The following is a 12419-nucleotide window of genomic DNA, read 5'->3' as shown; positions in this document are numbered from 1 at the left end:
ACCTTTGAAAAGGCACCGACACTCGTCAGAAACCTTCCGTTACTGGAAGTAAGGGCAGGACCATAGAGGACAGTCCGCGCTGCCTGACATGGGACTTCGACACCTATCCGCTGCGCCGGTGATCCAGCTTCCGCTGCACAACCGAATCTGGTCCAGGACAACAACGATATCGAGAGATTCCTAGCCGTCGAGCAGGGGAAGGGCTCTGAGGTATGTCGGTATCGGCGAGCTAGTCGTCTACAGCAGCGGACACTACGCGCTGGGCTGGGGTCCATTTGCAGACATCTTCTCGAGCCCTCGCAACGCGACGATCTGACTGCCTCGTGGACAGATAGGGAGGATACATTGGAGCAGGCAGAAGCTAGACTGGGCGAAACGCCAATTGAGTGCTGCCGTTTTGTCCCGTTGACAGCATCTGGTCCTTCTCTTTTTCGGGCGGAGCAGTAAGTGATGGCTGAAATGTTGACCTGGGCGTCTAGACCGTCTTCGGTACGAGCTTGACTAGGAACCAAGCGTCTAGGTCAGAGGTGAAGTTTGACGACGTGATGGTCGTAGGACCGCAGAGTACTGGAGCAACCCCAAGGCAGACAGTCGGTATGTACGGTCAATGAGCCGTTCTGCTATGAATGTGCAGCAGACTAAAAGGGTACGCTCAGTCTGTTGGAGCAACCTCTGTGGCTGGATTTGTTTGCTATGTGTTAAGCTGCGATGGTTAGGCATCGTCCCATTATAGTGTTTGAGTCCGTTAGACGAATAGTGAGTATCCTTTTATGTTATGGTTTACTGAAGAACCATGGCTTATGCATCAGCAAGCAGTTTCAGACAGCACGAACATCTCTTGGCGGGGCATAGCTCATTCGCGAAGCTGTATGAAAGGTTAGGGCGAGTAAGAAAACCGGTTGAAATGGTAGACTTGAACAACGAACCAGACACGAGCCAGCTGTCTTCCATCGTTGAGAACGAAGTGAGGCCGTGGGCAGCGGGCATGCGAGCGCTGCGGAGTCTCTTCTGGCATGATGGCGGCGGCGACGTTCTCCAAGCGCGTGCTAAGATAGTGAATGCCAATACACGGTTCGCCGTCGTGCGCGGATGGTTCTCCGTGTCTCCAATTCCACAGGGAACAACCCGGTGCTGTGGGCAGCCGGGCAAGCCGGTTGTATGGGCATGACGTTCTTCCAGTCCTGAACAGATACACGGCGGTGCCATACCGCGGCGTGTCGCCCGAGCGGCACCCCTTTGTTGTATAGTTCATCACCTCGAGGGAAGACCGTGCGAAACTCAAGCCTGATGCATCCGCCGCGGGTGGGGGGCACTGGCGCCTTGTCTCCGGAGAACCCGTTCCAGGACGAGACACAGAAGTTCTCGTCTCTTCTTGCCATGACTGTCACCCACACCACGTGCCACCCATGGCCGCGCCATTGCTCGTCCGAACCTGTACCTAATCGCTATCTCGATCTGGTTTCTCACTCGAGATCTCTGCGGTGTTTGCCTCGCTTCCTCCGGCTATTGTGAAAGATTGTGAACGGACGGGCTCAGCGCTCTCAGGCCTCTCAAGTCCGTCGCAACGTTTGTTTTTGTGACAAGACAGCATGAGATTCTTTGACGCAGATATGCGCTCAGCGACGGCGAAACTACCTGCGGCGGCTGTTCCTCCTGTCAAGAGGCCAGCAGGACGTCTTGCCGCTCCTGTAGCAGAGTTTGACGCTGCGCTGACATATTTGTGACCTTGCGCTCTAATGATATGGGTCATTTGAGTCGGCGTGGCCATAACTTCAACTGGATGGATTTCGCCAACACGATATCACGTCAAGCTGTATGTAAAAGACCGTGGTTGGTCTGTAGGTGGCTCTGACGGACTTACGTGGTTCGCGATGAGGATGTAGGCTCCAAACGGGCAAAGCAGCTCCAAGAAACCGAGATTAGTGACTTTTAGACTGTCGAAGCATACTTCCTCGCATGCCATTTGTCTATCGACAGTTTTTGGGGGGGACGCGTAAGGTAGCTCGCATATTCACTAGTGCCTCGACGAGGACGAGGACAAATTACACCACACCGTGGGCAAAGTTTCAATGCCTTGGGTCGGGACTCAAACTCTCCGCGCTCTGATCTCCTGATGAAGTATTTTGGCAGGAATGGGGGCCAGTGGACAATGGGGAAAAGGGCAGAATGCGGCTGGGGCTGGCGAAGTGACGGAAAGACGAGTCCTCTCTATTGCATAATGTCTGGCATGCAGTGTGTGTGGTCTGGGAGGTTGAGTTGTGGCTTACTCGAAAACTCAGCCAGGAAGGAACTGGTCCAGTCAGCTTCCGGGATAGGTACCGAAGCTGGCTGCCTACAACTTACCTGTGCGTTGGGGTGCCCCCCCCCAATGCCGATGACGCACCCCCACCTCACCAAGCTACGAGACAAGTAGCTCCAAGCTCTCTAGGTACTCTCTCAGCTTCCAGCTTCGCCGGTCCGGCGCGACAATGCGGGGTCTGTTGCAGCATGAGTGAAAGGACCTCTCTCCATTGAGGACTCACCCACCCCCCTCGAACGGCATTACAAACATAAACTGGACCTTGCAATTGCCGGGTAGCTTTATCACCTTTGGCATGTTACACGCCCCCCCCGACTCGTCAATCCGAAGATACCTTGCTGAACGAGACTCTCGAGGAGGGGTTGCTCCATCCATCCCTGCACTGTCGATGGTGGGGTAAAACTGGCATCAACACGACGAGGGGCAACGGTCAATGGCAGAATCGAAACAATGGGACGGGGGGACCGGGGGAGGAAAAGATACAGTCCATTCAAAAGCCAAGACCGTCGTATCCCTCCTTCCTCCACTTCTCCGATCCGATCTCAATGGACTTAACTCGGGATTTTACTTATTAGGCTCATCGGATGCCGCCCTCCTCTCTGCTCTGCAACCATAGAATAATTCCAACCTGCCCCCCTCCTCTTCTTCTTTCATTGACATCCTCCTCGTCCTCCTCGTCCTCCTCATTTTGACATCTCTTGCCTGTGCTTCTCCTCGAATTCAAAGCATTATACCCCCTTCTCACAAGTGATACCCCCCAAAACAGCCGCAACAATGGCCGCCGCCGCCGTGTTCCAGACCAAAGCATCCATCACCAACTTCGGGGGCCAGCTCCTCAAGCTCTCTCACAAGTCCTCCACCACCGGCACCGACATGGCTGTGAACCTCTACCTGCCTCCCCAGTGCACCACCCGCGCCGTCCCCGTTCTCTTCTACCTCTCCGGCCTGACCTGCACCCCGGACAACTGCACCGAGAAGGGCTTCTTCCAGGCCCAGGCCTCGGTCCGCGGCGTCGCCATCGTCTACCCGGACACCTCCCCGCGCGGCCTCGACCTGCCGGGCGAGCGCGACTCCTGGGACTTTGGCGAGGCCGCCTCCTTCTACGTCGACGCCACCCGTGAGCCCTTCCGCCAGCACTATCGCATGGAGACCTACATCACAAAGGAGCTGCCCGAGCTGCTCTTCCGCGAGTTCGCCGGCAAGCTCGACCGCTCCCGCGTCTCCATCACCGGCCACTCCATGGGCGGCCACGGCGCCCTGTCTCTCTACCTGCGTCACCCGGGCATGTACCGCAGCGTCAGCGCCTTCGCCCCCATCGCCAACCCCTCCCAGTGCCCCTGGGGCGAGAAGGCCTTCAATGGCTACCTCGGCGACGACCGTGCCGAGTGGGCCAAGCACGACTCGACCGAGCTCGTCAAGAATTGGAGTTACGGCCCCCTGAACGCCCTCATTGACGTCGTACGTTGACTACCTTTGCCCGGATTGCGAGATAATGTAGGAACGCGAGAATTCTGACCAGGCATAAACAGGGTCTTGGCGACAACTTCTACATCCAGAAGCAGCTGCTGCCCGAGAACTTTGAGAAGGCCGTCAAGGAGAAGAACCTCGAGGGCCTGAATCTGAGATACCACTACGTGAGTTGGGCCACATCGAACTCGGATACGCAGCGGGACTGGAGGTGCTGACAATCACAGGGCTACGACCACTCCTACTTCTTCATGGCGTCCTTCTCCAAGGACCACGTAGACCACGCCGCCAAGCACCTGGGTCTCGGTAATCCCACCGCCTGACTCAAAGGCCGGGGCAATAGGTTGTAAACGAAGTAAATACCAGGGTTGACGTGGGTGTCGTTGAACGGCAGTGGCTTAATATCGAAGCTGAAGGAAACGGATACCACGGAAGTTGTGTAAACAGAGGGTGTCGCGTGTTGCGCATAGTCGAAATTTAGTTTTTTTTCTTCTCTCTTCTTTTCTAGGAATATGCTGCTGCTGCTGCTGCGGCTGCTGCTGTTGTTGCTGCTGAGACTCTTGAAATTCGACAAAAAATAACCGACGTTCATGCACCCATTCCCATCATGACCTTCGTGATGTGCAAACCCAAAAGCAGCAGCCCTTTCCCTTTTTGCGCATTCCATGTTGCGCGTGACATGGGTACTGAGCAGAAACGCCAGTGCCGGGTATAGAGACCGTCCGTCGTCCTGAAGGATATCTAGAAGATTGCAACCGAACCAGTGTGTGAAAGCGCCTAGCTGACCCGTTTCTCCACCTCGGGATTCACACTCTCCTTCTCGAGCTTCATTCGCATCTCCATATCCAGCTCCTTGCGTATGCGGTTGTACGCCAGTTTCTCGAACCGGCTGAGTGCGTTCCACCAATGCTGACCCGCCTCGTGCTCGGCGATGCGTTCTAACAAATCGGCCGTCTTGGCGCGCACTTCGCGGTCCTTATGAAAGAGGCCAAGGGCGATGTAGAATAAACCAGCATGCGATTCGGGCGCCACGCTCAGTAAGAGACAAATCTCATCGTAAGAGTAGACGTATTTGGAGAAGGCCATGTAGATTTCTTTGCTTTGCATCGGGTTCAACCGCTGCGTCCGTAGGCGGTCATGCATGTGGTGCAAGTCCAGACCTTTGAGCGGCTTTATCGTGTACATGAGTGCGAGGTCCTGAGCCTGTTAGTTGGAGAGGCCCGGGCTAGTCGTTTCATCGTCAGTGCTTACCTGGATGAAGCTGTAGTAGCTCCTTGTGTTTCGCCATCCTTCGATTCTCGTCACATTTCCTGCCAGCTCCTTGGATTTCGCCTGCTCGTTGGGCCACACGTAGCCATGCCCGTTGACCACTATAGGCCCCATCTCCAGCTCATCGCCACCAATGTAAAGAGCACTAGCGCCATATACGCTCTCTTCGAAAGCAGCTGCAATTCGCGTGAACCTGATCACCCAGTCTCGCCATTTGGCGCGAATTACCCGCTCACCATGCCTGGCCGCTATGCTCCTCAGTATGTCTTGCATGAACGCCACGTCCCCGGTGAGATCGCTCTCGGCCGCAACCTTGGAGGCGCCTCCAACGAGCCCAGCGTATGCTGGATTCTGTTGTTGGAAGTAGACCATCCCCTCTGTCACGGGTGCCGGTTCAATCTTGCTACTGATCTTAACTCGTCCCGTGGGCAAGTCGCACAAGACATCCCACCATTCGGGGTGCAGCTCGAACGTTGGATTCGTGACACCAGCGATGAACCCAGGCACGTTGAGGAGATCGTCGATCTTTGTCAGGTCGGTGTACGGGAACGCGTGCCGGGTGAAGCCCCTGAGTGTACCGCCAGATGCCAGGGCGCATGCCGCCAAGACTGCCTCCGCAACCTCGCCCGAAGGCATATTGTGCCCCAGGAAGATGACGCGCTTCTGCGTCAGTAATGCGTTGACTAGCACAATGATTGGGTGTGTATTCGGGCCGTTTGTCGTCAACTGCGCGTGCAAGGGGAAGGGCTGTGGCGCTTTGCCCTGCGGCTCAGAAAATTTCTGGATGAGTTTGATCAAAGAGAAGTCGCCTACGGTTTCGGGCATGACGGCAACAGGAACCTTGATCGGAATCGGGATGCCCTTGTACATAACTTTGCTTTCGAACTCGTGCGTATCGCGGGGTACAGAGTATTGTGATGACCCCTCAATGTGAGCTTTTGTCCCTGCTCTGGAAACGCCAGGTAGCTTTTGCGAATCTCGGCCCGAATCAAAGGACAAACCGGCGAGGTGCTCTCCGCGGTCCTCGGCTATCCTCATTTGAATCATCTGTTCGAACTTCTCCACAAACAAGTCTTTGTTGTCACTGGCTAACAGCAAATGTCTCTCAAGCAGGCTGAGTTTTGGCATGAGAGACAGATCCATGGAGTTGACGGCATCGTACAGCAAGGCCAATGTCTCAGGAACCGGTGCCTTGAAGTATTCGTCAAGGGCCAGCAGTAAAAGGGGCTGGGACTTGTTAGTGAACAGAGAAAGGGGATAAAGGTGCGAGACGATGCCTGCTTGCCTTGTATATGTGCAGGAACGGGTGCCTTGTGCAGATTGCCATTGCTTTCACAACAGCGCCTCTCTTGACCGTCTTGTCCTGTTTTGTGTTGACCAGATTCAACACATAGATCAGAGGCGGCCCTTCCCCTCCTTCGGGTTCTTCATCGTCCGACTCGGAATCGTCGAGCTCGTTCAAATCATCCAGCCTCCCCTCTTCATCGTCCAAGTCCTCGCTGCCGTCATCTTCATCAACAATTCCAGCAGCTCGGTTGCGCAGGCGTCTCCTCCTCTTCTTCCTGGCCTCCTTGGCTTTGCGTTCCTCGTCCTCCTCCTCCTGGCTCGTGTCCTTGTGCAGGAAAAAGATAGTCCAGTCCTGATTCCGAACGTGGGCCTGATCGGGTAACATGAGCTCCGCCAGCATGTGCTCGTCGCCGGTGATGGAGACAGGATATTGGTGCTCCATTACCGGGCCGCGGTCGATATCGAAAGAAGCGACCAGAATGTACTCGACATGGTTCTCGGTAGACCCACGAGGGTACTGTGAGCGCAGCTTACGAGGGGGATGCGCATCAGGGTTGTAGCGCCTCGGGGCGGATAGAGATGAGTGTTGTGAAGACACGCCGGTCGACGGCGTCTTGGACTTGGAGCTCGGGTTTGAAGAACGATCCGCCTCGACAATGGGAGGCGGTTGAGGAGATCGCGACGGGCGAGACGTATTGGACATTGACGAAGGGGACCTCGAAGCTGGGAAACTGGAAAGTGACGTCCGACGACTGGGCCAGGGACCGTTGGGTGGGGGGTACTGTGTTTGCGTGTTGGAATAGTTGCGCGTGAGGAACGGCAATGCGGTTTGTGTCGAAGCCATGCTGAGGAGGCAGTGTTTTAATTGCGGAGGCGATCAGATGGGTGTATGGGAATTTGAGGGATTCGAAGCGTTGCGCAAACTGTCGGTACCCAGAGCCATCCAGAATCGGGTGCAGCCGAGGGGGTCTGTTCGGGGAGGTGCAGCAAGTAAGGTTGTCTCCGATCGAGAAGCGAGGTTAGAAGGTTAATGGCTCAGGGCCAGGGACGTCTGAAGGCGAGAATGCGACATGAACAGGACGACCCAGAAGGCGGGAAATTTTGCGGTGAATCTCGAATGTCGTAGGGAATCGTAAAGGATGTTGGTCGTCGTCAGGCAGAGTCCTGGAAGAAAAGCCAAATGCAAAGCGTTGGTCTAGGGGGTGCGGGAAACGAGATAGGGAGGGCGCGGCAAAAGGGCGATGAAATGGGTACGAGGGAGGAACGCAGGCGACGCGGCGGTACATGCAGTACGTACACTAATTGGTTGGCTGTAGGTAGGTAGGTGTGCACGTTCCGGAGTAGTATTCGTTTCTAGAGGTAAGGTATGCATGAGTGACCGTCTTCAGGTCCAGGGTAGTAGCGCGAGGGGGCGTTCTCAGACGATTGCCGAATGCGCTCTTCGAAACGTCAGATGCAGGCGACTGATTGACAGCACCCAATCTCTGTCAACGAGCGAAAACAGGATCGCCCTTCGGGGATTAGAGGTGGTTACCGGAGAAGGAATACCGGTATCCTGTTCCAAAGGAATTAAGAAGCGTCAGTGCGTGGAAGAGTAGATCACCGAGACACAACCTGCTACGACGTTTAGTTTTGTCTTTGCCTCTGCTCTTCTGACCCTCCGACCATTGTGGTACCTACGTTGTTTCCTGGGCTTGAGTTCCAAACTGTCCATACCTCCTGACAGGGATGGCCTATGATATGATGCTTCTTTTTCTCTCACATTGTTTTCATTTTACATTTAGATTGTGCAATTCAACTCAAACCGAACCCCGTCGTCGGTTCGAATAATGCTTAACTAATAAGGTGCGTCGAAGCAAGGCACACGCACCTCTTTCGGCCAAACATGGCGTTGGATTGAGATGGAGTGAGGTCCGCCCCGAGAGGAATGCCATGAATCGGGCCTATGGTTGGTTGCCATCCCCCCCCTTTTCTTCCCTTCTGCTGGTGGTCTTCCACGTATCGCTCGGGGACAGTAGGCGGTGACGATTGGAGCAACTGGTGGTTACGGATAGATTCAGATTCAGAACTCTTCAGCGCGTATCTCGGAAAGCAAGGAGCAGCCCGCTGAGGGGTAATCGTATTGCGACTAAGTACTAGTCGCGCTAGGCTATGCTGTCAGTCGGTCTGCCCAAAGACTCAGAGCCCAGAGAGACGGACAGATGGATGGCACGTGGTTGACAATGCGGGCTAACATCTGTCTCCATGAGCAGTAACCTGTGTCTGCGGGAATGCGTCGACTAATTAATCTAAACATGCAAAGCAATGTCGATCTCGAATATTAGTTTTGCATTTCCCTTCCTTCAATAGGGTGCTCCTCTCCTTGTGCTGAGCCTTGTTTTTTATTCCTTTATTTCCTTTCTCGGAGTCAGCAGCCCCCAAGGGGCCCCTTGCTCCCCTCCCCTTTTCCACGTTCCCCGCCTTCCTTGTCCTCCCTGTTTTCCCCTTCGAGAGAATACCTAGGTGCCCCAAGCTGTCGCACCTAACCTAAATTCCGGCTTAGCGCCTAGGGTCCTCACATGAAACCCTTGTGGCTAAGGCGGTAGTGTTTTAGCACCTTGCGCAGCTAAATGCTATCCCAGGCCACAAGCCACCAGCCACCACCAGCCACTGCATACTGTATCGTCCACTTACGAGCCTATTATCGTGCACGGACGGCATGGTGATGCAAGGCCGTCGTTGTCACGGAGAGGACGCCTCTGTTTACTTTCAGCCCCCAAGCCATTTATTGTCTTGTCTCTAAATCAATGCCTTGCCGCATAATGCATTGCAACGCCAATTTGAATCCAACATAGAAGGCCTTTCCCCCTCTCTCTGCCTTTCGACAGAAAGAATCTGACACCGACGATACGGCTCTTTTCCCGACCCATTGTTTCTTTTTCCAAAATCGTCATCGCCCCTTTCCGGCACTCCCACCACCACCTCTTGGCTACCCCATATTTCTTTCGCATTGTTTACTTTGGTGGCAAGTGGGCGCGCGGCATAGATCCAGAGCAAGGCTTCCCTTTTTCCCGCCCACATCTGTTCCCGCCCAAATCCCCCTTCGACATGGTAGGCTAGGGTCCATCTCGCGCGCGGATCATCAAAATCTCTTGGGAAACGCATGAATTTTGACCTGAAGAACCCACAACAGGCAATGCCCTCTAGCTACAAACCTTCCCCACTAGGGCCTCACGGCTCTCCTCGCAGCTCTCCGTTCAGAAGACCAGAATCGCCAGCGTCACCATCGGCAGCGCGACAGCCCTCGACACAAGTGACGCCCTTCGGATCGCCGACGAAAGCATCCTACGCAACCAACAACGGACGCTTTGGCAACCCAACCACACCGACAGACACGCCTGAGATCCGGACACCTCGAGTACGAACGCCGACTGCCGAGACCACCATGGTCTCGCCACTGCCTCTCCGGCCGGGTTTGAAGAAGGCGATAAGCCACGGAAATGCGCTGTCGCATCTGCAGCCCGCCCAAGTCAGACAACTCCGGGAAGGATTCGAGATCTTGGATCGCGACAGTGACGGAGTCATCAACAGAGAAGACGTAGCGGACATGCTAAGCCAGCTAGGTAAGGAGGCCGATGCACGAAGGACCCGGATGTGACTGATCTTACACATTTCTAGGCCTTCCGTCCAGCGCATCCGATGTGTCACAGTTCTTCCCTCCGTCGGCCGCGCAGACGATGACGATGGCCGCCTTCCTCAACTCCCTGGCCACGATGCTGGCATCATTATCGCCCCAATCCGAGCTCCTCTCTGCATTCTCTGCATTCGACGATGACGACAGCGGCCAGATCGACCTCGCTGAGCTGCGCGATGCACTGCTCCACACGGCGCCTGAACCCGGCGAGCGGCCATTGACGGAGGCCGAGGTCGAGAAGGTTATTGAGGGATTCACGGGCAAGAGGGCGTTCAACCGCCACATGCAAGGCGGGTTGGGCAACCGCCGCGAGGTCTTCAGATATCAGGACTTTGTCAACTCCATCATGGGGACTAACACGGCATCCGAGGCGGCATCTGCCGAAGGATCCGAGGATTGAAGTTGATTTGAGCGAGTAAGCAAGGCATCTGGCATATGGGAGAGAAACGGGGTCTGACGACATGTGCGAGCGTCGCATGCGGCGACGAGCGCCGCGGGGTGACGAGCACAATTAAACGGAAACGAGATTTGACGAACACTTTCGGACATGACTGTACTTTTATTCATAGCCAGGACGTTGGATTGCGGTGGCGTCAGGTATAATTTCGGTTCGGTTTCACAGCATTGCGGGTTTTTATGCCAAGATAACCAACCCGTTTGGCGCTGGGTAGCAGCGGCAGCTCGCTCCCGCACAACCCATGTGATAACACAACTGAGGAGACGGCGGGAGGCAGACTCGGAGGGTCAGATCGGGTGGGTACGGTCTTTCGAGGTTGCGTCCATACACTATTCTCAACCCCAACATCCACGCTTGCGGATTTTGAGTAATGCGAAAGGCTGGGGAAAGCAAGTTGGTGATGGCAGTGCATGCGTCTTGTCTGCACCCGCGCTTGGTCCCAGCTTGCATATATGTACGTGTACTCGAGGAAAGCGTTTGGGCCCCGCCGTATCCCTGGATCTCATGTGGCCTTTTGTCAAAAAAGAAGGCACTGGATGGGCAAAGCGACGGCATGGTGATGCCATGAGCTCGGTTGGCAGGAGGCTGGGAGCTGCAAATCGACCAGGGCCTCCCTCCAGCGCCTGCAGCCTGCGCTCGCACCCGCAGTGCAGCACGCATAGGTATTTCAAGGGGCGGGCGGTTGTGGACTGGGACATGGGTCGGTTAGCTGGTAGTCGAGTACCTACTACTGTTGCTCTGGCTGCTGTCGCCTCCCCTCCCAATAAAGAGAAAATAGAAAAGATAAAAATCCAGGGACTTTCCTCCCCTCTCTCCTCCTGGAACACGGCGCAGGCAGTGGCTCGGGTCGAGTAGCATCAGACATAGCAACACAAACTCCGGGCGGTTCGGGGTCCTGAAGGAGGGTAACTATAGGTGATAGTCGGAGCTGATTGGCCATGATTGCAGGGGCCATGACGGGCCCCACCGAACCTTCTCGAACCGACCCGCTGGTTTGCCGTACATGGGAAAAGGCAATAGCCGTTTGTTGCAAACGCCTCGATATATCGATTGGGCCTTTCAGCCGTTACCGGACATCGGACCACAGGAAAGAATCGGTCTTTTGGGCATTTGTCACTCTGGTAGTATCCGGAGAGGCCGTCTTTTGGACGCTTTCTATCTTCACTGCCGAACCATTTCATCAGCTCCCAGCAGCTTCCATCAGTCAGGTCTTAGCTAGCTTGGTCCCCTGTCAACGCCTTGACGCTATCATGCTCTGGGGTCTGGAGCTGAAGACCCTCTAAACGGAGGCTGAGCGTGTGTCGAGCTCCTCTCTTGCGTACCAGGAGCGTAGGTACCCGTCATCCTGGTCCAGGTCCTAGTCCAGGTCCAGTACCATGAACCGTACGCGGGCAGGTCCATCTGACATCTACCTCCTACATCTACCGCGCGTAGTGCACAATCGGCCACCGAGGGAAATGAAACAATTCGGAAGAAAAATAAATAAAGAGCGAAAACAATAGGTGGCTAGGAGACGAGACAGCTTGGAACCACGACCAGTGGCCGTCGTCCGACGATCTTGTCGTCCACCCACCATTCGGCAGGTATTGTGGTAAACAAACCGCGACTTAGAGGTTGCCATTGGCTCCTCGTCGGCTGCTAGTAGTCATCGGAAGACGGGACTGTGCGCCTCTGCATGTACTCGATACTATGCATGGTTCAATGGCCATTGATGATGCTACTGATGACTTCTCCCTCGTCCTGCCAATGAGAGCTTCCGTGCTGCAGGCCCAGCACCCCCATTGCTGGACACACGCGCACACACGATGTGTTTCTCTGAGGAGGCCGTCTTGGGAGCCAGCTCTTGGGCATATCATATACATTGTACATTTCTGCATGCCCTGTCCGCGTATAGGCTGGTTGGCACACCTTCCACATTACGCATGCCCAATCCAGCACCGAGGCAGCATCCAGGACCTTAACTAGTC

General features: G+C 55.2%; 3 protein-coding genes across 3 annotated transcripts; 2 read left to right on the top strand and 1 right to left on the bottom strand.

Moving 5' to 3' along the window:
- Positions 1 to 3073: 3073 nt before the first annotated feature.
- Positions 3074 to 4089, top strand: LY79DRAFT_505868 (S-formylglutathione hydrolase; the record flags this gene model as incomplete). The annotated part of the gene is made up of 3 exons (XM_060553668.1): positions 3074 to 3757; positions 3829 to 3933; positions 3994 to 4089. 3 exons carry the CDS (start codon positions 3074 to 3076, stop codon positions 4087 to 4089), a joined length of 885 nt encoding a protein of 294 aa, XP_060419288.1.
- A 148-nt stretch (positions 4090 to 4237) lies between these two features.
- LY79DRAFT_646482 (spindle pole body interacting protein) lies at positions 4238 to 7542 on the bottom strand. The gene is made up of 3 exons (XM_060562464.1): positions 6321 to 7542; positions 5018 to 6262; positions 4238 to 4963 (listed from the first exon to the last, which is right to left on the bottom strand). Exons 1-3 carry the CDS (start codon positions 7164 to 7166, stop codon positions 4544 to 4546), a joined length of 2511 nt encoding a protein of 836 aa, XP_060419287.1. The 5' UTR covers positions 7167 to 7542; the 3' UTR covers positions 4238 to 4543.
- A 1955-nt stretch (positions 7543 to 9497) lies between these two features.
- Positions 9498 to 10395, top strand: LY79DRAFT_665777 (uncharacterized protein; the record flags this gene model as incomplete). The annotated part of the gene is made up of 2 exons (XM_060563120.1): positions 9498 to 9924; positions 9980 to 10395. The coding sequence occupies 2 exons, from the start codon at positions 9498 to 9500 to the stop codon at positions 10393 to 10395; spliced, it is 843 nt and encodes a 280-aa protein (XP_060419286.1).
- Between the last annotated feature and the right edge of the window lie 2024 nt (positions 10396 to 12419).

Source organism: Colletotrichum navitas (genome assembly GCF_030913465.1).
Source record: "Colletotrichum navitas strain CBS 125086 chromosome Unknown LY79scaffold_4, whole genome shotgun sequence".
Taxonomy (NCBI): Eukaryota; Fungi; Ascomycota; class Sordariomycetes; order Glomerellales; family Glomerellaceae; genus Colletotrichum; species Colletotrichum navitas.
The sequence above is the reverse complement of the archived record's forward strand: the minus strand, read 5'-3'. Positions and strand labels throughout refer to the sequence as shown.

Coding starts and splice junctions, on each gene's coding strand:
- LY79DRAFT_646482 (XM_060562464.1), bottom strand. CDS start 7,166: ATGGCTTCGACACAAACCGCATTGCCGTTCCTCACGCGCAACTATTCC. Junction 6,263..6,320: donor CGTTCCTGCACATATACAAG/GCAAGCAGGCAT, acceptor AACAAGTCCCAG/CCCCTTTTACTGCTGGCCCT. Junction 4,964..5,017: donor GCTACTACAGCTTCATCCAG/GTAAGCACTGAC, acceptor TAACAGGCTCAG/GACCTCGCACTCATGTACAC.